This window comes from Dendropsophus ebraccatus, chromosome 15 (genome assembly GCF_027789765.1).
Source record: "Dendropsophus ebraccatus isolate aDenEbr1 chromosome 15, aDenEbr1.pat, whole genome shotgun sequence".
Lineage (NCBI taxonomy): Eukaryota > Metazoa > Chordata > Amphibia > Anura > Hylidae > Dendropsophus > Dendropsophus ebraccatus.
The window spans coordinates 69,125,535-69,152,333 of record NC_091468.1 but is presented as its reverse complement, the minus strand read 5'-3'; the positions used below and the strand labels follow the sequence as shown (position 1 = coordinate 69,152,333).

Genomic DNA, 26,799 nt, shown 5'->3' with positions numbered 1-26,799 from the left:
CGCCTGGAGAGACAAGGGGGCACTGCCTCCGCCTAGAGAAAAAAAAAGGTTCAATCTCCGGAGGCGACAAGTCTTTACCATAAGAACTGTGAATCTGTGGAACAGTCTATCCCAGGATCTGGTCACAGCTAAAACAGTAGAGGGCTTCAAAACCGGCCTAGACAAGTTCTTAGAGCAAAATAATATAAATGCATATGTATAGAACCATTCACCCCTCCCCCTTCCCTGTATCCATCCCCTCCTTGGTTGAACTTGATGGACATGTGTCTTTTTTCAACCGTATTAACTATGTAACTATGTAAACCAGTTAATCCGAAATAAGGAAAAAAAAAATAATCGTAGGAGTACCCCTTTAATACACATGCCGTACACGTTTATGGGCACGTTCAGTACATTTGCGGCATGCTTTTCCTATAATCCTATAAAGCGTTCTCTCCCCCCCCCCCCATTCATCCTCCAAGCAGGTTTGTCAGTAATTCGTACCGTCACCCTATGGGCTGGTCGGACTATTGTTCCATTAGATAGAAACAGAACAATTGAAAGTGGCCAAACAATGCAACGTTTTACATTCTCAAACAAACAGAGAATTTATTGCAGCTACAGAGTGGTAACCCACAATGCATTATTAGTCAGAGACGTGGGCACGACTTCGATACCGGGCGCAGGGAATCCGCTCGATTCAGTAGCTGGTAGCCGCTATCTTTTCACAGATTTCATCCAATACAAAACTCCGGTTAAACTCTTCCGAACGCAACAGGGTCTCAAAGAGAAGCTTGTATTCTTCTGGGTGGATGCAGCCGGTGGCAATGTCTGTCGGCAAAGCTAAACTTCGTAGCAAGTCTTCCCCACTACCTGGAGCAAGGTTACTAAGAAAACAAAGGTTACAGTAAGTAAACCTTATAATACGATTCCTTCTAGGCTGTCCAGCATGTGTTCTATAAAACCTGCCGATAGCCCCCTATTGCACACGGGGTGCTGGGATGAAGGTGTCTCTTACCTTCATCCTTGGGGCAGTTTCCATGCAGCTTGTAGTTTACCCCCAAGGCTAGTAAGGCCGTTTGGTGCACGGGGCGGGGATATTGCCCTGTGTGTATGACTCCAGACCGCCCCACTGATATTACAAGGTGTAGGCCAGCCAGGGCAGATCGATGCACTAGGGGCGGTATCCCCATCCCCAGTGCACCAAACTGCCTCACTAGACTAGGGGGTTAAACTACAAACTGCATGGAAACTCTGCCGAGGATGAAGGCAAGAAAACTACCTTCCACCTCAGCGCCATTTATGCAATAGGGACAAAGTTTACCTTAAGGGTGCGTTCACACGTACAGCATCTGCAGCGGTTTGATGGCGCAGATTTGAAGCTGCACATTTGCTTTGAATCTGCAAAAGATCCTGTACGTGAGAACGCACCCTTAAAGAGGACCATGCATTACTAACTATCCCTATGATAAAAGTCCCTAAGATATAGATTGCCTTTGCAGTCTTTATCGAATACTTTACCTGATCCTGTGTCCTGCTGCCATTCTGTCAGGTGTCGCCATCTTGGTGACGTCACTTGCGCTCCAGCGTTGCGTTCCAGTGACATCACCAAGATGGCTGCACCCGACAGAACAGCAGCAGGACGCAGGATCAGGTAAAGTATTGGATACTGACTAAAAACAGACTTAGGGACAGGTCCAGGGACACTAGATAATACACAAAAATCTCACACTGCATAGCGCAAGATCACTGTGTATTGACAGCGCGGCGGGCAAAGGCTTATGGGAAACCTTCTCCATGTTCTGCACACCGGAAAATACAAAACAATATTAGATATATAATCCAGATATATAATCCAGGGGCACAAAAATAATGGAGCATATTTCTAAAAAAAAAAAAAAAAAAACTATTCAAGGTAAATTAAAGAATTTAAAAAAAACCCCTCTTTTTAATTGGTTCCCTTTAGGGCTGCGTTCACACATAACGTTCACCCGCTGCGAGTTTGTCCGCAGCCCGCCCCGTTAACCCCCGGAGCCTATACTTCACCTGGTCCCAGCTCTGGCTCGCTTTGGGGATTCCCGACACGTCGCAGCGCACTGATTGGCTGAGCGGGACGTGAAGACACCGGGAGCCCCGAAGCAAGCCGGAGCAGAGAGCAGATGAAGTATAGGCTCCGGCGGCCGGGGGTTAACGGGGCGGGCTGCGGACAAACTCGCAGCGGGATGTACATCCTGCTGCGAGTTTGTCTGCCCATAGAGCGCACAGGACACGGATCCGCAGCAGATCCGTTATGTGTGAACTCACTGAGAGTTGAGATAATTCAGCAGCACAACAGAAAATGCATGTTACAAATGTGTGTGAACACAGCCATATATATAGATTCCCCCCATGTGTTTTAGCTTCACCCATTGTTAACAGATGCTGAATCCAGTGCTGGCGGCTATGTCCCAGTGCTGGCCGCTATGTCCCAGTGCTGGCCGCTATGTCCCAGTGCTGGCCGCTATGTCCCAGTGCTGGCCGCTATGTCCCAGTGCTGGCCGCTATGTCCCAGTGCTGGCCGCTATGTCCCAGTGCTGGCCGCTATGTCCCAGTGCTGGCCGCTATGTCCCAGTGCTGGCCGCTATGTCCCAGTGCTGGCCGCTATGTCCCAGTGCTGGCCGCTATGTCCCAGTGCTGGCCGCTATGTCCCAGTGCTGGCCGCTATGTCCCAGTGCTGGCCGCTATGTCCCAGTGCTGGCCGCTATGTCCCAGTGCTGGCGGCTATGTCCCAGTGCTGGCGGCTATGTCCCAGTGCTGGCCGCTATGTCCCAGTATGATGGCATCCTGCTGCTTGCCCACCATAGTGTTTGTGACTTTGATTCTCACAATGACTGGAAGTCACTTTCCCTATGCGCCTCAATGAATGCATAATGCAAAAATGGATACAAAATCAATTTAAAGGAAATCAACAATTATTATTTTTTATAACCATAACCGTGATCTTATTTATAAACACTTACTCCAGTTTCTCTATCAGCTTTGACTTGCGTCTTGTCATAAATTGCTTGATCATATAAACAAATATATTTCCTTCCGCAGGTGTAAAATTCTCAGAGAATAGGTTCCTTCTTGGTGTTATCCGAACTAAACACAAAGTATTATCTGCAAAACCCTGAAAGACAAAAAAACATTACACATGAAACGTGATATCCTCAGCTTAAAGCGTAACTGTTTACGCTTACGTAAATGTTTTTTTTTATTGCAGAAATCAGTAGTATAAGCGATTTTAAAAAACTCTGTAATAGGTTTCATCAGCCAAAAATGCCTCTTTCTGTCCTCAAGAAGCAATCTCCCAGCCTCCCCCCCTAACTTCTTATCTATGCATTATCAGGCAAACACATCTTCATTACAGAGAAGCCAGTGAAGATGGGCTCTGCTCTCTCCATTGTAAGCCTATGAAGGGGGAGGGGCCGAGGGAGATGAGGGAGCAGGAAGAGGTGACATGAAGGTCAGCTGTTTGTAGACTCTCTGGGCACCTAAAACGCTGGAAAGGTCAGTGCTTATCTATGAACTTACTGAGAGAAGATTGCAGGGTGTTGTGTTGTGCAGGACTGCTCCGTGCTTACTCCTAACAGCCCCTCCCCTCTCCATAGCCACATAATAGAGACAGAAATCCTGCTTCTTCTGCAGTCAGGGGGGAGGCTGGGAGATTGCTTTTTCAGTCCAGAAGGAAACTCTTTTAGTACATAAAACCTATTACATAGTTTCTTAAAATCGCTTGTACTGTTGATATGTTTTCAGAAAAATGACCCTGAAATGACAGTTACGCTTTAAGGCCAGGACCATCTTGTATAATGTGGTCATCCAGCTTCCCCAGCATCCTGTATAGTAGTCAGTATAATAGGGTCACTCAGCTTTCCCAGCATCTTGTATAATGGGGTCATCCAGCTTTCCTAGCATTGTGTATAGTAGTAGGGGGTCTGACGAGACCCTCGAATAATGACGCAACATGATTTCCTCTACAAAGGGGCCCACTGAGGCTCTGTCGCCCAAAAGCCCACAAAAGCCTGGGGCCAGGCTTGCTTAAGGCTACGTTCCCACACAATATTTTGGTCAGTATGGTTTGCAAATAAGCTCCATTCACTTCAATGGAACTGAGTCACAAAACCTGCACCCAAAGAGCGGTGCTGTCACTGGAAGAGAGCGGCCATGTTTTTGTAGCACTGGAGAACCCCTTTAAGATTTGGAGCACTTACCCCAGATTTGGTCGCTGCGGCACCTTTAAATCTTGAAGGTGTCAAAAATGAAGACATGGGCTCCTGGCAATAGCAGAGACAAAAGCAAGAAAATTTTTTAGCGAGATGAGTGATTCAGTTGTAATTTCCATTCAAACAAAAAACAGCTAATTCCTGCTGCGGACGGAACCTGTGGACGTGATATCCTCACTACCCTCCCTACAGGGCCATATACACTGCATTTCTCTGCCCCAGCTATACACAGTGGGGGCAAATATATACTCGTTCTGATGGGAGAGTGATGGACCTGAACAGACTGAACAGCAAAATATCTGCTACATCACAAATCCCTAAAAAACAGATTTATCTCGCTGTAAGCTGCTACACGTGTACAGACAGGAGCAGATGGTCCTACAAGCAGAAGTCACATGGTAACTTCATCGCCAACATGTCCTGTAAAAACACTAAAGTTTAAAGGGGCTGATCATATATATATATATATATATATATATATATATATATATATATATTTTTTTTTTTTTTTTTTTAATTAAAAAAAGTGGAACAAAAGTCACACAAAATTTGTAACTTTTCGATGGTTTGCCTCAGGCCCGGAGCTTGGTGCGTCTGTCCCTAAGTCTTCTATAATAATCTTCACTTCTACAGCACCGACATATTCTACCACACTACAATGTGTAAGAAACCATTCACACCAGGATTTAGGCCTCTGAGGGAATCAGTCACAAAGCTGCTGTGCGCCTTCTCGGATCAGTACAGACCCCGTTCATTTCAATGGCCCGAGGGCAGCCGGCTGCATTCCGGCTCACACCGATACGTGTTGTTTGCAGCACAAGATAAGACTGAGATACTGATGGAAAATGACCGGAACCTCACTAGTCACTGGCCAGGCTGATGTATCGGAGTGTCTGGGTGTGAATCTGGTCCTGTAATGGTCACACTCGCACCGTGTACTGCAGCGCCAGGCTTAGTAGTGTTACTCACCCTGTGCAACAGCTCAATATGACAGGCGACCTGGAACAGGACACCCAGCGCCCGATACTTCATAAAGTCTCCCGGTCTAGAAATCAGTTTCTAAAAGAGAAATTGATAAAGTAAATTCGGAGCTCCTCACTATATCAGCTATAGTAAAAGGTAATGTGAAGAGATGACAACCTGCAAAGAGAATTTCAACTGGTGAGCGAGCAACTTACACTACATTCTAATAGAGTCTGTACACCAATACTACAGTCCAACCTGTTAGCTGCCATTTGGCTCAGCTCCTGCAGTCCTCTCTCTCTCTCTTCCACAAAACATGCAACTGAGGTTTCCTTAGCTTAAAGGGGTACTCCGAAGACTTTCATTAAAAAAAAAAAAATTTAATACATTGATTTAGGAACTGCGAGGCTCTGAGACCTGTATTTCCTGATGTCCTGCTCTGTTCTGAGCAGAGTGCCCCCCATGTACTCTATATTGTTATATACAGTACATGGGGGGCAGGGGGAAGAGGTTGCCCGACACGATTACCGCTCATGGCGTAGAGGCTGTGGGACACCTGGATCATGTCAGGAAGCCTCTTCCCCCTGTGTACTGTATGTAAGAAAATATAGTTCATGGGAGGGGGACCCTGCTCAGCATAATGCTGTGCAGCAGCGCTAGAACAATCAGTAGTGGCAGCAGAGGGGCCGGGTCGCCCTTTACTGCTGCCGGGCACCAGAAGTAAATAAATAAAAAAACTATATATATAGAACTTCTATGTATTAAAAAATATTTTTTTCTTTCCAGAGTGCCCCTCGGGTTGTGTAAGAAGAAAATCTCCAGTCTCCCAGTACTTACCAGTTGCTGTATGTCCTGCAGGAAGTGGTGTATTCTCTCCAGTCTGACACAGTGCTCTCTGCTGCCACCTCTGTCCATGTCAGGAACTGTACAGAGCAGCAGCAAATCCCCATAGAAAACCTCTCCTGCTCTGGACAGTTCCTGACATGGACAGAGGTGGCAGCAGAGAGCACTGTGTCAGACTGGAGGGAATAAACCACTTCCTGCAGGATATACAGCAGCTGATAAGTATGGGAAGACTGGAGAGTAGAGAAGAGTAGAGAAGTAAATTACAAATCTCTGGCACCAGCCGATTTAAAAGAAAACATTTTTTGGGTGAACTACACATACCAAGTACTCAGTTTCCGTCAGAAATACATTTAATTCTATTCTCCCAAATCTGTAAACGTTAAGTCGCTGATAGAGACAGTAAATTTGCCGCCAAAGTAAAACTCGTTCATTTTTGTGGCCGAACATCAAGAAAACTTTGAGAGGGACATCTGAAAAAGATGAAAATAAATTGAATCAATCTGACAGCCTAGTGTAAGAGCTACAGCCTGGTGTGTCTACATTACTGATCACCTAATCCTATAATGATAAAAAAATAAAAATTATATAAATAAAAAAATAAAAATTTATATAATATATATTATATATATATATATATTTATGTATTACACACACACATACATAAAATAAATATTGGGATGTGACTCTGACCTGAGGCCCACGGAACCTCAGTTATGTTCAAGGTTCTCATCAGTGTGGTGGAATACATGGAAGGAGGCTGGACAATTCCTTCCGACCAGGGGTCGATCCTGAAGAAGTCACAGTGAAGCACTTTAAGTTGTCCATTTGCTTTTCTCTGTAGAGTCTAGAAAAACAAAATATAGAAAAGGATTATATTTTCTTTCTGCACAATATTCTCACTTCATTCCATGTTACTTATAATCAGGCGTGCTTAGCTTAGTAAGGCCCGGTTCACACTGCGATTTTGCAATCCATTTTTTTTTAAATCTGTTTTATGCCAAAAATTCACCCTCTTTTTTAATAATGTAAGTCAATGTAAAAAAAAAAAAGAGATCCAAGCGGATGTATGTTTTTTTTTTTTTGCATAAAACGGAAAAAAATGGATTGCAAAAATGCAGCTTTAATTTAAAATTAAAAAGAAAACACAATTATATTGGTGATATTGTTAAAAGACTTAAAAAGGTACTCCGGCAAAAATTCTTTCATTCTCTCAAATCTTTCAGATTTGTGTCAGAAGGTGTCAGAAAGTTATGTATACTTGTAATTTATTCCTATTTAAAACGTTTTTCAGTACTTATCAGCCGCTGTATGTTGTGCAGGAACTGGTGTATTCTTTTTCACGTGAGGAATTCTGTCTCAAGCCTTGGTGCACTGATTAGACTGAATGGGCTGGCACTGTGCTGGGGTACACTACTATAGACACAGTGTGTGTGTGTGTGTGTGTGTGTGTGTGTGTGGTCGGGGTTGGTGCACTCACTGACTTCTGTGCTATGCGAGCAAACAGGGGTTACATTACCGAAACAACCCAGTGAGCTGCTACTAATAATGACAAGGAGTGAGTTATATTCAGGAGGCAGCACTGTGTACATAGTAAGGACGGAATAGCTGCCCACAACTTTATGGGTGGTGAGAGATAAGAAACAGAATCTTTAATTTACCTTTCAGGAACAGTGTTGGCTCTATAGAGAACAGTATGGACCCTCTGAAAAGACAAAGGCCCAGGGTGCACACACACAGTCCAGGCTCCCCTAACAGGTAGTTCATGACAATGTGCAGGGAAGTGAGACACCTAGTGGCCAGGAGTTTATTTCAAGGGAAAACGTCATATTTGGTAAATGAAGAGTTAAACAAATATATCAAATATATAGGCTATCCTATGGAGGGAAGGTGTTTAAAGAGACTGTCAGTAGGTTTCTGTTGTCCTATCTCAGGGTGGCATAAATTAGTGACAGAGAAGTGAACAGGATGATGGATCACTTACACTGTTCTGTGCAGCTGATCCAGAGATCTCCTTCTAAATAACATGGACAATAAGTAGTCCTCTCCATTATGTGCATGAGCTCAGTAGTCCTGGATATTCATAAGAAGCAGAAAACTCCGCCCACCAGCTGCTGATTGGCAGTTATCTATCTATGCTGTGTATAGGCAGTCAGCTGTCAATCAGCAGCTGGAGGGCGGGGGGAGGGGTGTGGCAACAATCCTATTCTCCTGCATATTAGGAGAACGGCTGAACAGAATGATAGAAGTAATACACCGATCTGTTCAGCATTTCTGTCACTAGTTTATGCTGCCTTCATTTAAGGCACCATATACCTAGTGAAAGATACCTTGCATGGTCTTCCAACAGACTTCCTCATACAGGTGTACACTCTGCTCAGCAGGACATGCCCACATTTTCAATAGAGAAAGAAGCCGCTGTCAGACACTGCTGGTAAAGACTTGAAGAATTGGAAATTTATCCCAGTACCTGCAAACGTGGTAGAAAATCCAAGTTACTTTCCAAGGCAAATACTTTATGGCCGGCCTCCAGCAGTGCCTGGGTGAGAAGTCCCGGACCTAGAAGAAAAGGAACCCAATATTAGTCATCAGTCTACAATGGTGCACAGTATATATGGGGAGACTATGCTGAACGTGTCCAACCCAACAGTCAGGAAAGTTATGTACAGGGGTAACGCTGGTTTCACACTGCGTTTTTTTTTTATTTTTGCAAAAAAACGGATAGAAAAAAAACGCATGCATTTGTGTGCATCTCTTTTGATCCGATTTTCCATTGACTTCCATTATAAAAAAAAAAAAAAAACAGATCCTTTTTTTTTAGCGGACACAAAAATGTGTTTGCTAAAAAAAACAGATCTGTTTTTTTTTTTTTTTTTAATGGAAGTCAATGGAAAATCCGATCAAAAGAGATGCACACAAATGCATGCGTTTTTTTCATCAGTTTTTCATCCGTTTTTTTTTTTTTTTGCAAAAACGTATTGTGTGAACCCAGCCTACCTGGGGGAACTGGCTGCACACCAACATTTTCCTGTTCTCAGCGTTTCCCTATTCACTGCTGGGGCGTTATTTGTCATATTCTGTAAGGATGGGGAGAGAGGCGCCGCAGGCCTAGGGCAAATCACATTAACTCCCCACCGCAGAGAGGCTGACGCCCAAACCAGACAGGGCCTCTATGATAAAGTAACAGCGGTTTGGGGACCAGCCAGAGAAAGACACACAGCCGAAGATCTGTAGTATAAGATGACTGACGGGGATACAAGCTAAGGCTAGGTTCACACTGCGTTTTTGCAATCAGTTTTCTTTATCCATTTTTTGCAAAAAACGGATGAAAAAAACTGATGCATTTGCGTGCATCCATTTTGATCCATTGACTTCCATTGTTAAAAAAACGGATCAAAACGGATCCGTTTTTTTTTTTTGACGGACACAAAAACGTAGCTGACACTACTTTTGTGTCCGTCCCAAAAAAAAACAATCCGTTTTGAGTCATTTTTTTTTTTTTTTTACAATGATTCACGCAAATGCATCATTTTTATCCGTTTTTTGCAAAAAAACGGATGAAAAAAAGGGATTGCAAAAACGCAGTGTGAACCTAGCCTTAGTCGCTACCTGAAATTTGTGAAAGATAAAAGGCAGCTCCCACGTGGCCGACATGGAGGAGACCATCAGACACGCGTCACCCAGGAGCAACGGTAGATAAAGAGAACAAATAATCCAATTTCACAAAAACAAACAGACACGTCCAAAGCTGCAAAACAACTGCAAAAAGATGAAAGTCTAAAAGATATCGGCGCAGCTAAAATCCACACATATTAATTATAAGGCTGGGTTCACACTACGGTTTTGCAATCCGTTTTTTTGCAAAATTTGGATGAAAAAAAATTTGTGTGTCTGTCTTTCCACTGACTTCCATTATAAAAAAAAAAAAAAGATCAAAACAGATTTTTTTTTTTTTATGAACACAAAAATGTAGTAGACCTCATTTTTGTGTCCGTTTAAAAAAAAAACAAAAAAAAAACCCAGATCTGTTTTCATCCTTTTTTGAAAAAACGGATTGCAAAACTTTGTGTGAAGCCAGGCTTACCATCAGGCCTGGGCGACATATGAGTAATTATCCAGGTCTGTGTCCATAAGGCTGGGTTCAGACTGTGTTTTTGCAATCCGTTTTTTTTTTTCATCCGTTTTTTTTGCAAAAAAAAAATGATGAAGAAACTGATGCATTTGTGTGCATCCGTTTTGATCCGTTTTTTTATTGACTTCCGTTGTAAAAAAAAAAAAACGGATCAGTTTTTCTGACGGACACAAAAACGTAGCTGACACTACTTGTGTCCGTTAAAAATAACGGATCCTTTTTTTACAATAGAAGTTAATGGAAAAACGGATCAAAACGGATGCACACAAATGCATCAGTTTTTTGCAAAAAACGGATTGCAAAAACGCAGTGTGAACCCAGCCTAATACAGAAATACAATGTGAGAAGAGGTGACATCTATACAATACAGATTCCAGGCGGATGACCCCGGACCGTCCTGCAGGATACACAGACATAGGGAATGATCCCCGTCTCTTAGATGACGGCTGTTTGCAAATGTATAAAATCTTGTTTTCTTTCAAGGTCAAGTGTCACAGTGTCCTTACCGAGCGGCAGCATGCACGCCTCCCCCTCCCCGGCTGATGTGCACAGTTTGGCTTTGATCACTCAGCTGTATCAATTGTGCAGTAGAGGGAAGAAGGTGGCGTGCACAAACATCTCACCGCATTCTATATGCAAAAGAGTCCACAAAGCCTCATTAAAGGGGAACTCCAGCTATTTTTTTTTCTTTCAAATAAACTGGTGTCAGAAAGTTATATAGATTTGTTATTTACTTTTTATTCTCCAGTATTTACCAGCTGCTGTATATCCTGCAGGAAGTGGTGTATTCTATCCAGTCTGACACAGTGCTCTCTGCTGCCACCTCTGTCCATGTCAGGAACTGTCCAGAGCAGCAGCAAATCCCCATAGAAAACCTCTCCTGCTCTGGACAGTTCCTGACATGGACAGAGGTGGCAGCAGGGAGCACCGTGTCAGACTGGAAAAAATACACCACTTCCTGTAGGACATGCAGCAGCTGATAAGTACTAGTAGAGTAGAGATTTTTAAATAGGAGTAAATTACAAATCTGTATAACTTTTTGACACCAATTGACTAAAGCAAAAAAAAAAAAAATAAAGTTTTGGGAAAGAATCCGCCCCTTAAAAAGGGCAGTGACCTCATAATATAACAACAGTCTCCTCTAAGCTCTTGTAAGGATCTCTACTCCACTAAAAGGATTGTCAGACCAGAGGAGAAGTGTAAGTGGACTCATCTCTTCTGTGAATATAGTAAGTAGTAACCTATGAGGAAGCCACACTGTATGGAGAAACACGTTGGACCGTTCTACAACGGACGGGAATCCGGGACTGCAGCACTGATCTCACGCTCCTGACATACAGGGCACACATGTAAATGAAGGTGATGAAGAGGGAGGCGCACAATCTGTCACATAGCGCCGCCGACCTGAGGGCAGGTGTATATAAGGCTGAGGGAGGGGATACCTGGGTTACAATCCATAATGATGGGCGTCCTGCCGGACCCCCAGGGTGCCAGGCATCTCACAACGGAGTCTATAAGAGCCGGATCGGCTATGAACCTTCTGAACCGTTTGCAGGATTCAACTATCTTTAAGTCGTCTCTGTTACTGGTCGCGCTCTGACGCTTTTCTTTTTCCTGCGAGGTGGGGGAGGGGCACTGGAGGGAGGAGGCGGGGGAGGGGCACTGGAGGGAGGAGGCGGAGGAGGCGGGGGAGGGGCACTGGAGGGAGGAGGCGGGGGAGGGGCACTGGAGGGAGGAGGCGGGGGAGGGGCACTGGAGGGAGGAGGCGGTGGAGGAAGGACAGCTCGGCACCGACACATTGGGAGTCAGTCGGGAGCATAAGTAGTCGGGAGTCCAGGCCTGAGGCCCACAGCGGGCGATGTATAACGCTGTCCGAGCCGCCCAGATGGCTGACATGCTGCTGATCTGTACGTAACCCCGAACGCTGATCACTGCCTGTAAAAGAAATAAATGAAGCATTAACCATCTATAGTAATAAACACACAAAACATAATATACAGAGAACCAGCTGCAAATCTCAGCGTAGTGATAGTAATACTGCGCTCACACTGCGGATCTGCTGCTTAAAGGGCTTGTTCACCAAAAAATTCGAATCAACTGGTGCCAGAAAGTGCCGGAGATTTGTAATTGACGTCTATTAAAAAAAAAAAAACAAACTCCAGTCTTCCAGTACTTATCAGCTGCTGTATGTCCTGCAAGAAGTGGTGTATTCTCTCCAGTCTGACACAGTGCTCTCTGCTGCCACCTCTGTCCATGTCAGGAACTGTCCAGAGCAGCAGCAGCAAATCCCCAGAGAAAACCTCTCCTGCTCTGCACACTGGAGAGAATACATCACTTTTTGCAGGACATACAGCAGCTGATACATACTGGAAGAATGGAGATTTTTAAATAGAAGTAAATTACAAATTCATGTAACTTTTCTCGCTGGAGTCCCCCTTCAATGTGACCGGCCACACACCGGGGGCTGCTCCTCTCTGACCGGTCACACACACCGGGGGCTGCTCCTCTCTGACCGGTCACACACACCGGGGGCTGCTCCTCTCTGACCGGTCACACACACCGGGGGCTGCTCCTCTCTGACCGGTCACACACACCGGGGGCTGCTCCTCTCTGACCGGTCACACACACCGGGGGCTGCTCCTCTCTGACCGGTCACACACACCGGGGGCTGCTCCTCTCTGACCGGTCACACACACCGGGGGCTGCTCCTCTCTGACCGGCCACACACACCGGGGGCTGCTCCTCTCTGACCGGTCACACACACCGGGGGCTGCTCCTCTCTGACCGGTCACACACACCGGGGGCTGCTCCTCTCTGACCGGTCACACACACCGGGGGCTGCTCCTCTCTGACCGGTCACACACACCGGGGGCTGCTCCTCTCTGACCGGTCACACACACCGGGGGCTGCTCCTCTCTGACCGGTCACACACCGGGGGCTGCTCCTCTCTGACCGGTCACACACACCGGGGGCTGCTCCTCTCTGACCGGTCACACACACCGGGGGCTGCTCCTCTCTGACCGGTCACACACACCGGGGGCTGCTCCTCTCTGACCGGTCACACACACCGGGGGCTGCTCCTCTCTGACCGGTCACACACACCGGGGGCTGCTCCTCTCTGACCGGTCACACACACCGGGGGCTGCTCCTCTCTGACCGGTCACACACACCGGGGGCTGCTCCTCTCTGACCGGTCACACACACACCGGGGGCTGCTCCTCTCTGACCCGTCACACATCCTCCGCTCCGCTGTGACACATGGCGCCTCCTGCCCGTCCGGACACTTTGGGGTCACACACACCCGGCGGGACACAGCACTTACCTCATCCCCGTGCAGGAGCGGAGAGCCCCGGGGCCGCTCACTGATCCCGGCCGGGTGACCTTGTCCCTGGAGCGGCGGGCGGCAGCATGGTGGAGCTGGAGGAGACAGGCCGGAGCGCTACTTCCGGGGCGTGTGCGTGACAGCGAGGGGCGGGGCTTACACTGAGGGGCGGGACTCCCGGCTGTTGTGTAATCTGCCGGATCCACGGATCACCGTCCACTGCTTCCTGATAGTAACGTGTCCGGACCCGGCATCAGGAATAGTGACAGCAGTCAGCACCCTGCATCAGGAATAGTGACAGCAGTCAGATCTCTGCATCAGGAATAGTGACAGCAGTCAGCACCCTGCATCAGGAATAGTGACAGCAGTCAGCACTCTGCATCAGGAATAGTGACAGCAGTCAGATCTCTGCATCAGGAATAGTGACAGCAGTCAGCACCCTGCATCAGGAATAGTGACAGCAGTCAGCACCCTGCATCAGGAATAGTGACAGCAGTCAGATCTCTGCATCAGGAATAGTGACAGCAGTCAGCACCCTGCATCAGGAATAGTGACAGCAGTCAGATTTCTGCATCAGGAATAGTGACAGCAGTCAGATCTCTGCATCAGGAATAGTGACAGCAGTCAGGTCTCTACATCAGGAATAGTGACAGCAGTCAGATCTCTGCATCAGGAATAGTGACAGCAGTCAGCACTCTGCATCAGGAATAGTGACAGCAGTCAGCACCCTGCATCAGGAATAGTGACAGCAGTCAGGTCTCTGCATCAGGAATAGTGACAGCAGTTAGCACTCTGCATCAGGAATAGTGACAGCAGTCAGATTTCTGCATCAGGAATAGTGACAGCAGTCAGGTCTCTGCATCAGGAATAGTGACAGCAGTCAGATTTCTGCATCAGGAATAGTGACAGCAGTCAGCACCCTGGATGAGGAATAGTGACAGCAGTCAGCACCCTGCATCAGAAATAGTGACAGCAGTCAGATCTCTGCATCAGGAATAGTGACAGCAGTCAGCACCCTGCATCAGGAATAGTGACAGCAGTCAGGTCTCTGCATCAGGAATAGTGACAGCAGTCAGCACTCTGCATCAGGAATAGTGACAGCAGTCAGCACCCTGCATCAGGAATAGTGACAGCAGTCAGATTTCTGCATCAGGAATAGTGACAGCAGTCAGCACCCTGCATCAGGAATAGTGACAGCAGTCAGCACCCTGCATCAGGAATAGTGACAGCAGTCAGCACCCTGCACCAGGAATAGTGACAGCAGTCAGCACCCTGCATCAGGAATAGTGACAGCAGTCAGATCTCTGCATCAGGAATAGTGACAGCAGTCAGATCTCTGCATCAGGAATAGTGACAGCAGTCAGATCTCTGCATCAGGAATAGTGACAGCAGTCAGCACCCGGCATCAGGAATAGTGACAGCAGTCAGCACTCTGCATCAGGAATAGTGACAGCAGTCAGGTCTCTGCATCAGGAATAGTGACAGCAGTCAGCACCCGGCATCAGGAATAGTGACAGCAGTCAGCACCCTGCATCAGGAATAGTGACAGCAGTCAGCACCCTGCATCAGGAATAGTGACAGCAGTCAGGTCTCTGCATCAGGAATCCTAGTACTGACCTATTATATGTATGTGTTTCCATTGAGTCCTATGCTTGCACTGTGTTGCACATCTTCATGTTTGGGACCATGCAGTCTGTTCTGAGTGTTTCCATATTTTATGGTGTATCGTATACCTTCAGCACTAGGGCGGCGCGGATCACGGTAACCCGCTATCGAACATGTCTGTACACAGCTGCGTTTTTAATCCGTAAGGGCCCTATTATACGGAGTGAGAATATCGCTCAGTGTAATAAAGCAATAAGCTGATGACGATTATCGGCTGATCATGTCTTGGGGTCCTGACCAAATATCATCGGCCACCGGCACAGCCGACGGCTGATGAACGTGTAAAGAAAACAATAAAATTTAATAAAGGTGGCAACAACGGCCGCACTTTTGGCGCGGTGGAACAATGCCTGATTCTTTATGGGATCCCGGCAGGAGCGTATACACATCGTACACACTCCGGCCGGGATCCCATATGGGGCCGCAAATAACTGACAAGTCAGTTTTTTGCAGCCGGAATTCAGTGACTTGCGGCCGTAGGAAACCCTGTCAGTTCACAGAGTGAAGCGAGCGGCTCCGGCTCTGATGTGGGAAGCTCTGATGCGCCCGCATCAGAACTCTGTGGGCGGAAAGATCATCCGGCCGGTACTTAAGTATCGGCCGAGATGATCCGGCCAGAAACCGGCCGTTCCGTGACCCGGACGGTCTCATACGACGTGTGAACATAGCCTTAAAATGTAGGAACTGGACCTTCAAACAATACCGGCCTGGAGAATGGCATGATGCTCTTACAGCTATCCATCAGGTATTTAGATGCAGCTCGCAGGTAGAAACTGCGATTAAAGCTATTATGCGATGGTGCTTCTGTTTCAATAAATCTTTATTAGTACAATTTTTTAAAATTTTTTACACACAGTAAGCTGGTAGAACACATAGAAAGTTGTAACAAGTCGTAGTGAAAAAAGAGGGAAAAGCAGATCAACCACCAACATCATAAAAATGTAGATTTAGGCCTTATTCACACGTTCCGTAATTTACGGATCCGTATTTCCGGATCCGAGTTAGTGCACATTGAAGTCTATTGGGCTATTCACACGATCAGTAGCAGAAATGGATGAAAATCAATCCGTAAAAAAAAAAGGACATGTCCTAGTGCGGACCGGGTGCGGACCCATTTTTTTTTGCGGATCCTCTCATTGAAATCAATTGGTTACGGATTGTTTACGGAATTGTAACATGTTGGCATCCGTATTTCCGCAAAAAAATCCGGATGAAGTGCATTGAAAAGCAATGAGTAGTAAAAAAATGGAATTACGGAAATACGGATGGAATACGGATGGAATACGGATGGAATACGGATGTCCAATCCGCAATTTCTCACGGGTTGTTTCAGGACCAGAAAAAAATACTGAACGTGTGCATAAGGCCTAACAGTGAGAATAAGTAGTTGGAGGGCTTGGTGTGTAGCAAATATGTTTGAGACATAATAGCACAGTGGTAATCAAATATGTAGGAGAAGACAATTATGTGTAATACAGATATAGTTGCAGGGGAAGTCGCCCCAAGACGTCTAGTACTATACTCTCAGTGTCTCAAACATAAAAAAATAAACATAAAAAAAAAACCAATGACATAAGAACAAACAAACAAACAAAAGACAGAGTATGTTAAGACAAATAGCACAGAGAGGCTAGTGGCCCTATATGAGATATTGACATCTAACACTATGTATATTATGGTGGGGAAAATAAAATGGGTGTAGAAAGTGGAAGTGTAAGACGCTAAGCTGCTTATAATGGGTATAGGCCATATTGCGGGGATACAAATACAGTGTTCTGCTAGAAATATAGCAAGAAAAAGCTATTAGGTCCCACGTCGTAACACTGAAAAGCGAATACGACTGGAGAGGGTGTTGGGGGGAAGAAAGTCCGGCCCAGCGAGGAACTGGTGACGTGTCCACTCAATAGAAGAGTCACTCAATGATCCAGGAATTGAGTAGGCGGAATCCCTCTTCTAAGTTTGTAATATAGTGCTTGGAATGGCCATGTGTGATTGACAAATGCGCCGAATTAAACCATTTGTAGGCAATGTTCTTATCTCTGAGTGTTCTGGTAAGGGCGGCAAAAGTTTTGCGAGCTCGAAGGGTCTCCGGTGAAAGGTCCGCATATACCTCAATGTCTTGACGGTTGTCAGACAATTTTGCGCCACCCCTCATCGCTTGCAATAAGGAATTTTTTACAGGAAGAAAATGCACCCGCGCAATAATGTCCCTGGGAGTAGTGGAAGGGAGATGCTGTGGTCTAGGAATTCTCCTCGCCCAATCGATCAATAGTTCTCGGTTAGGAACATTAGGCAGAGTGCGTTTAATAAGCGATTGGATGTAAGCAGGTAGTTCTAATGAGGAAACAGATTCCGGAATGTTGCGAAATTTAAGGTTATTTCGCCTGTTAAAATCTTCTTGCATCGCATTTTTAGATTTCAATAAGTGCACTTCCTCCTCCAGGGTTTTACACGTTTCTACTAGAGCATTGTGGGCCTCAATAGTTTCGCTTAATTTTTGCTCAGCTAAGAGAGCCCTGTCATCCACCGCCCTCACCGGGGAAGACAGGGAAGAAAAAAGACGGTCCAGTCCAGCGAGCAGAGAGTCTCTAAACGATATGAGCCATTCTTTAAGTGGAGGAGCTAGCACCTGGGAAATACAATCCAAGCGATTATCGGTGTCCCTCTTTACCTCCGCCAGTATTGGAGAATTGAAGATAGTTGTAGCAGCAGACACTGGTAGGGAGGGTTGGTGGCATAGTGTAGAAGTAGGTAGTAGAGTATCAGGCTGAGAAGGACTAACCGGGCTGGATAGCTCCTTATCCAGGGTACGGACACTGCGGAACTCCGGAGCCAGCGGTGACAGTATGCCGATCTCCACAACGCCTTTCTCAGAAGTGGGCTCTAATGAATTGGACAGAGGTGCTGCTGGAAACGTGTGCTCGAGAACTGTACCATCACAGTAAATACCATTGTCGGCAAATAGCACAGAGAGATCCACAATAGAGGATGCACAAGATCCCGCAGTAGCCTTAGATAGAGGAAGAGAAGATGCTAATGGAGGCTCTGACACTGGGGATAAGTGTTGCCGTTGCTGACATGCATCAGCCGGACCCGACCGAGGAGAGTCTGAGCTTGTATTTCTGATTCTCCGGTTTCTCCTTCTAGCCGCCCGGGAAGATGTGAGAGTTGCAGCTGTTACCTCTCGGCGTCGGTCAGAAGGCTCGGGTGATAGAGAAGCCTGCCATTCAGATTGTACCTCCATATCTAAGGCGTCCAGCCAGGAACTGAAAGCTGAGCGGGCGCCATCTTGCTTCTTTGCGGCCGTCGGGAGAGCAGACTGTGCCCTTCTCCGCGCTGCTGCTGAAGCTTTCTTCGAGGTAACGGGCATCTCGGAGGGAGAAGGAGTCAGTCAAGAGCCCCCAGAACACAAAGGGGCAAAATCCGGGCGCCACAGCCGCTGGCAAACGCTGAAGAAGCCGGAGCTCAAGCAGGACACGTCCGAGCTCCTCGAGCGCAGGCCACGCCCCCGCGATGGTGCTTCTATCTGGCTAGACTGGCTAAGATGTATAGAGGTGCCAGATAGATGCTGGCGCCAGTGGGGTAGTGAGGGGACGCTGTTTCACACACTTTGGCAATGCCAAATAGCCCAGAAGTATTGGGCGCATTGTTTTCCACTATTTTCTGCAGTTCTTAAAGGGGTATTCCGCTCAAACATAACTTTTAATATGTAGCTGCTTCTATTCAGTCTACTTCCCCCAGTTCTGAGCTGCTGCTATTTGCTGAAAATACAAAAAGCTATGTGTGAGCCTCTCTTTCTCTCTGTCTCCCCGTCCTCCCCCCTCCTTTCTGAGACAGCTGATGTAAACAAGTCCCTGGGCAGGCTGTATCTGCAACGTTTTAGCTTCTTTTTAATGCTGGGAGAATTATTATGAGGTCAATTTGCTGATGAACTCACTGTGATTATCCCTCCCAGCATTACAAAGAAGCTACAATGTTGCAGATAAAGCCAGCCAGGGACTCCTTTAGTTAAAAACATCTAAAATACACAAAACGGCAAACACCTAAAGTACAGGAGGTTGCTCACTGCTACAAAGAGTAAGCCCAATAAGCTAAGGTGGGACTAAGTATAAGAATTTCACAGTATTAAAAAACAATGCAATAGACATTACATGATGCATGTACAAAATGAAAGTCATACCACCTGGCCGTATAATGTCCCAATGTAGCAGAGGACCAGACACCCTACGCGTATCGCTGCTGTACTGATGAGACACTGGTAATGTCCCCACTGACTCAGAATAAGCCATTAATAACACAGATCAATATGAGAAGATTATCGTCAGAGCCTCTATCACAGATGAGAAGTTTGCTAAGCGGTGGCATCGTCTTATTGCACACACATAATCAGGGTTCTGGCTCCTTTGTTATGAATGGCGATGCGTGACTTGTGTCTCCATTATTCTCTACGGCGTGGCCACCTCCAATAGAATGCTTGAGTATATAGTTTATGAAAAAAGCCCCTTTAATTTAAGTATTAAAAAGGATTCACCTGATGAAGAGGCTGGTCCAGCCTGAAAACACGTTGTGCTGTATCCTTGTTCTAGTGTTTTAATATACTTTAAAAAAAAAAAAAAAGTATTAGTCTTACTGGTAAGACGTTTTCTCCGAGACCTTCACGACGGCACCAAAATTGGTCTATGGATGCGCAGGTTCTCTCTGCCCACGTGGTGGATATAGCTCTGGTGGAGTGAGCTTTGATTAGAAGAGGGGATGGTAAATCCTGAGTTTTATATGCCTCTTTTATTGCCTTCCGTATCTAACGAGAAAGTACGCTTTTTGAGATTTTCCCTTATGTGGACCCTAAGGCTGGGTTCACACTACGTATATTTAAGTCAGTATTGTGGTCCTCATATTGCAACCAAAACCAGGAGTGGATTAAAAACACAGAAAGGCTCTGTTCACACAGTGTTGAAATTGAGTGGATGGCCGCCATTTAATGGCAAATATTTGCTGTTATTTTAAAACAATGGCCGTTATATTGAAATAATGGCCGTTATTTACTGTTATATGGCGGCCATCCACTCAATTTCACCATTGTGTGGACAGAGCCTTTCTGTGTTTTCAATCCACTCCTGGTTTTGGTTGCAATATGAGGACCACAATACTGACTGAAATATACGTAGTGTGAACATAGCCTAAAACTGTATGAAGAGAGAGTGATCTTTCCTCCAAGGTTTACAAGACTAAGGGCCCTATTCCACCGGCCGATTATCGTTCAGATTATCGTTAAATCGTTCGAATCTAAACGATAATCGTTCGGTTGAAATGCAGTTAACGATTAACGACCGAACGAGAAATCGTTGATCGCTTTATAAGACCTGGACCTATTTTTATCGTTGCTCGTTCGCAAAACGTTCGCATTGAATAAGACATCGTTCGGTCGTTCGCAATAGATACAAACGCAATAGCGAAGAAAGAACGATCGCAATTACGATCATAAGTAACGGTTATCGTTCCATGGAAATGAGTGAACGTTTTCAGGTCTTTCGCAATAGTGGTCGTTTGAGATCGTTAACGATTATGCGAACGATAATCGTCCGGTGGAATAGGGCCCTAAGTATTGGATGACCGTTCTTACGTCTAAGGAGTGAATTTTTTCTCTAAGTCATTTCTTGGAGAAGCAGAGAAGGAAGGGAGTGCTATCTCTTGAGAACGATGGAATGATGTCATTACTTTTGGCAGGAAACTAGGATCAGTTTTGAGAACAATACGATCTTCTTGAATAGAGCAGTATGGTTCTTGTATGGTCAGAGCCTGAATCTCGCCCACTCTTCTGGCTGAGACAATAGCTACCAAAAAAAGCCATTTTAAATGAAAGCATCTTTAGACTGGCTTCTTCAATTGGTTCAAATGGTGGGTTTGATAGACCCTCTAGAACAGGGGTGTCAAACTCAAATACTCAGTGGGCCAAAATTAAAAAATTGGACAAAGTCGCAGATGAACCTCGATAATTATTGAAGAGCGCATGCAGCGGTCCTGGCACTGTCAAAGCAACGTGTGGTTTTCCTGGCACCGTCAGTGGTGTGCGTCTCCCAGTGCTGTGCATTACGATAAATTACATGATAAATTGCTATGACAAGAATAACCCCAACCCATGTAGTAGCCAACCCAACCAAAATTGCCGCACATATTAGCCAGCCCCCAAGTGTCCCATATAGTAGCCAGCCCTCCCCCATAGTCTTATATAGTAGCCAGCCCTCCCCCATAGTCTCATATAGTAGCCAGCCCTCCCCCATAGTCTCATATAGTAGCCAGCCCTCCCCCATAGTCTCATATAGTAGCCAGCCCTCCCTCATAGTCTCATATAGTAGCCAGCCCTCTCCCATAGTCTCATATAGTAGCCAGCCCTCCCCCATAGTCTCATATAGTAGCCAGCCCTCCCCCATAGTCTCTCATATAGTAGCCAGCCCTCCCCCATAGTCTCTCATATAGTAGCCTGCCCTCCCCCATAGTCTCATATAGTAGCCAGCCCTCCCCCATAGTCTCATATAGTAGCCAGCCCTCCCCATAGTCTCATATAGTAGCCAGCCCTCCCCCATAGTCTCTTATATAGTAGCCAGCTCTCCCCCATAGTCTCTCATATAGTAGCCAGCCCTCCCCCATAGTCTCATATAGTAGCCAGCCCTCCCCCATAGTCTCATATAGTAGCCAGCCCTCCCCAATAGTCTCATATAGTAGCCAGCCCTCCCCCATAGTCTCATATAGTAGCCAGCCCTCCCCCATAGTCTCATATAGTAGCCAGCCCTCCCCCATAGTCTCTCATATAGTAGCCTGCCCTCCCCCATAGTCTCATATAGTAGCCAGCCCTCCCCCATAGTCTCATATAGTAGCCAGCCCTCCCCATAGTCTCATATAGTAGCCAGCCCTCCCCCATAGTCTCTTATATAGTAGCCAGCTCTCCCCCATAGTCTCTCATATAGTAGCCAGCCCTCCCCCATAGTCTCATATAGTAGCCAGCCCTCCCCCATAGTCTCATATAGTAGCCAGCCCTCCCCAATAGTCTCATATAGTAGCCAGCCCTCCCCCATAGTCTCATATAGTAGCCAGCCCTCCCCCATAGTCTCATATAGTAGCCAGCCCTCCCCCATAGTCTCATATAGTAGCCAGCCCTCCCCAATAGTCTCATATAGTAGCCAGCCCTCCCCAATAGTCTCATATAGTAGCCAGCCCTCCCCCATAGTCTCATATAGTAGCCAGCCCTCCCCAATAGTCTCATATAGTAGCCAGCCCTCCCCCATAGTCTCATATAGTAGCCAGCCCTCCCCCATAGTCTCATATAGTAGCCAGCCCTCCCCCATAGTCACATATAGTAGCCAGCCCTCCCCCATAGTCTCATATAGTAGCCAGTCCTCCCCCATAGTCTCATATAGTAGCCAGTCCTCCCCATAGTCTCAAACTGTGAATTGCCTGGCGGGTCAAAAATGATGTGACTGTCTTATTGCACTTCCCATAAATCTCTTGATCCAACGATGCTCTGCAATGTTGTGATCATAGATGGCAGAAAGATTTCAGACCTTTCTTTAAGCCTGTTTGCAAAAAATCCAAAATTGAAAAATTTGGTTCATCAGGAAAAGTTCTGACATTCTCAGGACACCAGGAAGAAATAATTTTCCAAACCTTCAGGTATATTTTTGAGGTCACTGGTTTTCTGCTCTTCATCAATGTGTTGCTTACTTCTTCTGAGAGACCTTTGCTTTTAAGCATTGCCCTCTCAGGATCCATGCTGACAACTTGAGAGATACCAGGTCTGGGTGGTATTGAGGTCTCTGGTGCAAGAGATCGGGTATCATAGGTAGATGTATTGGAGGTTCCAAGGCCAGGATCTTCTAAAGGCCAAACCAGGCTCTCCTCGGCCAATAAGGTACTACAAGTATTACCGTTATCCCCTCTGTCTGAATCTTCTGCAATGTCCTCGGTATTAGGAGTATTGGGGAAAACCCGTATGCTAGGGAGAAGTCCCATGGCTGGGAGAGAGTGTCCACTGCAGTCGGACCCTCACTTGGATCTAGAGAAAAAAAGTTGCGTACTTTCCTGTTTTTTTGTTGCAAAAAGGACGATCTCTGGGAGACCCCACCTGTGTACCAGTGCCCTGAGAATGTCGTCTTTGAGACACCATTCGCCTGGATAAATGGTGTGTCTGCTCAGATAGTCTGCGTGAATGTTGTCTGATCCTCTGAGATGGGTTGCTGAAAGGGAAAGAACATTTTCTGCCCAAATGAAAATATGGTTTGAAATTTGACGTAGAGCATTTTGTTTTGCACTGCCTTGATGTCTCAAATGGGCAACTGCTGTAATATTGTCTGTAAGAATATGAACATGAGATTGCCTTATTATACTCTCGGCATGTTGTAATGAAGTCTTTGACCTTGTCGCGATCTGTTGTCCATAGGCCCTGAAACAGGGTGGCCTGAGGGTGGTATTAGACGGGCTGAGCAGGGCCCCATAATACCTGTAAACGAGCGCCGATCTGCTAGATCGCCGCTCGTTTACTGGGCCTATTACACTGCCCGATAATCGCTTAACAAGAGCTGCAAGGTCATCGTTACCGATGTCCTTGCAGCCCTTGCTAAACTGGCATACATTACCTATCCACATTCCAGGGCTGCTCCTGCCGTCCACTTCTCCCCGGGTCCCGTGGGCGCTCTAGCTTTACAATGGCCTGTCAGGCCGCTCAGTCAATCACAGGCCAGGACCGCCGCGCCACGGGACCCGGGGAGAAGCGGACGGCAGGAGCAGCCCTAGAACGTGGATGGGTAATGTATATCGTTAGTCGCCGCCAGTGCACCATTACACACAGCGGTGCGCGGTCGGCACCCGACAAAAATAGGTTCTAACCTATATCAACGATCAGCCGATGATCGTTGTCATCGGCTGATCGTTGCATTTATTAAACGGAGCGATTCTAATTTTTTGTATCAGTGCCTGTTTTTTCTCTGTAGGAAGAAAAGACATCTGTTTTGTGGAGTCCAAAAGTATACCTAGATATACCTTTTGTGTGTCTGGAGTGAGGTCTGATTTCTGGTAATTGATCAGCCAGCCCAGAGATTGTAAGAGGTCGGCCACGGTCTTCAGGTCCTGAAGAAGATTCTGTAATACAATACTAATAGCTTGTAGATGGAGGAAAGATGTTATTTCGCCCATGACAGAGGTAAATATGCGAGGTGCAGAGGAGATTCCGAATGAAAGAGCTCGAAACTGAAAATGTTGTACCTTACCGTCAATGCGCAAGGCAAACCTCTGGAACTTCTGAGAGGACTGATGTTTGGGAATGTGGTAATAGGCATCAGTCAAGTCTATTGAGGTCATCACAGCATCCTTTTGAATTAGAGGGGTAGGCTTTAGGTTTATTATAAAAAGAGACTTGAATATTGTCCCCTCCCGAGTTCCATCACTGGGACAGGGACCACAACTTCTGTGGAGATCAGTTTCTTCACTGACTTCACCAATTGTTCTTGCATCATTAAAGAAGACAGGCGGGAAATTAGGAACTTCTTGGGGGGGAGTAGCTGTAAATTCTATTTTGTAACCTTAGTCGATGAGGTCTATTATCCAAGGGTTTTTGTTATGTTTGCCCAGGCTTCCCGGTACCTGGACAATCTCCCCCCAACCCGGACAGTGTCACTGTTTGTCCTGGGAGGGTTTGTAAAAAATATTTTTACCTTTCCCTCCCCCTTTAAGGTAGCTCCAGCGTCCACTTTTGCCTTTCCCCCTATAACTTTCCTGAAATCTAGGACGTTTGGACGGCTCCTTTTTCTTTTGCCTTTTCCCTTCTTAGATTTTGAAATGTTGTCACCCGGCCAATTATCTTATCTTTAAGATGATCCTCAAGTTGCATTATCCAAACATGCACGGCCCGGGCAACACAAGTTGCTGCAATATTATTCTTCAAAGAATATGATACGGTCTCCCAGGATTTTTTAAGAAGACTTTCTGCCTTACGATCCATTGGAACCTTAAGTTGGGAGCAGTCTCCGAATGGCAAAGTTATTTTTCTTTGTCACTTTTGCGACCTGAGCATCTATCATAAGTACTTCGCCCCAATTTTCAAGATCCTCCTTCTTAAAAGGAAGGGGTTTCCTTATTTCACCTGAAATAACCACTCTTCTTTCCGGTTCCTGCCATTCATCAGAGGAGGACACGCCGCTACTGGAAGCGTCCCAGGCCGCAACGGATCCCAATATCGGTACTGTGTAGCCCAGGCCTCATCAGGGTGTCATTTTTTTGCACCATGATCTGAGTTTTTATTAATATCATATTGGTTTAACAAAAAATTTTTGATCGCTTTTTATTAATCTTTTTCTGATACATAATTTATTAAAATCAGCAATCCTGGTGCGTTTTTTCCCCCCCGGTTACACCGTTCATCGTGCGGGAACAATAATGTTATATTTTAATAGATCGGACGATTCCGCACGCTACGATATGTAATATGTTTATTTATTTTTATAATGGGCAGAGGGGTCTTTTAAACTTTTATTGGGAGGGGATTTATAAGGGTTTTTTTAAATACTTTTTTTTCACCCTTCATTCACAGTAAAATATGCAATCATTAGATTGCATATGCTGATCTATGCTATGCCATAGCATAGCATAGATCAGAGTCATCGGCAATCTATGTATAGAGCCTGCCTGAGAGCAAATTCTATACATAGATGGCGGATCTGAAAGGACGGAGGTAAGTGACTTACCCCCGCCTATCGGCACAAGCCATCGGGAGCCCGGCAGCATGGCTGCAGGGGTCCCGATCACTCAGTGACAGGAGCTTGTTCTGTCACTGAGTACCTTAAATGCTGCGATCGCTATAGACCGTTGCGTTTAAGGGGTTAATGTGACGCAGCTGCGGGACCGCATTAACTCCGGCCCCGGACACACTGATGTGTGCAGGACCGCTCACACTGAAGCGGTCCAGCACACATCAGAAGCCCCTCAGTCAGGAATGTATATATACAAGTTACTGACAGGAAGAGTTTAATATTCAATAGTGCTTCTTCACTTCAGTCAATCCACTGTTACTTTCTACCGACAAAAAAGAAAATCTTTGGGAATCTGTCAATGGCAAACAGTCCAAATGCTGACACTGTTAGGTCAAGGAGGCACATGGTACCTTACATATATCTGTCTGTGCTTCTAGGATGTAGACAATATTTTTATTCTATAGAATAAGAGAGGCTATCCCAAGCTCCTGATATGCAGCAAGCTGTAACACCTCTCTCCCCCTCCCATCCCTGACCCTGCCATAACACCTCCTCTCTCCCCCTCCCATCCCTTACCCTGCTGTAACACCTCCTCTCCCCCTGCCATCACTGACCCTGCTGAAATACCTCCTCTATCCCCCATCCCTGCTGTAACACCTCCTCTCTCCCCCTTCCATCCCCCGCCCTGCCTGAGAGTCCAGGTGTCAGTTTAGTAGGGAGGAAGGAGAGAGCAGGCTTTCCAGCTTGCAGCTATTGAGGGGAGTTTAGAAAAGCCTCTCTGACTCTTTGTACTAGAATAAACATGATAGAAGCACAGCTGGATAGAGGAAAGATACCATGTGTCTCCTTGACTTATAGCATTAATAAAGTCACATGCAGTTCTTTTCTGAGCAAAGTGCACACCCAGCAGAG

The 26,799-nt window shown here is 46.1% G+C and overlaps 1 protein-coding gene across 1 annotated transcript; it reads right to left on the bottom strand.

Moving 5' to 3' along the window:
* Positions 1–561: 561 nt before the first annotated feature.
* TFB2M (transcription factor B2, mitochondrial) lies at positions 562–13,618 on the bottom strand. The gene is made up of 10 exons (XM_069955111.1): positions 13,487–13,618; positions 11,849–12,099; positions 11,607–11,785; positions 8,503–8,591; positions 6,726–6,879; positions 6,357–6,505; positions 5,196–5,285; positions 4,215–4,277; positions 2,979–3,130; positions 562–866 (listed from the first exon to the last, which is right to left on the bottom strand). The coding sequence occupies exons 2-10, from the start codon at positions 12,058–12,060 to the stop codon at positions 680–682; spliced, it is 1,275 nt and encodes a 424-aa protein (XP_069811212.1). The 5' UTR covers positions 12,061–12,099; positions 13,487–13,618; the 3' UTR covers positions 562–679.
* Positions 13,619–26,799: the final 13,181 nt, after the last annotated feature.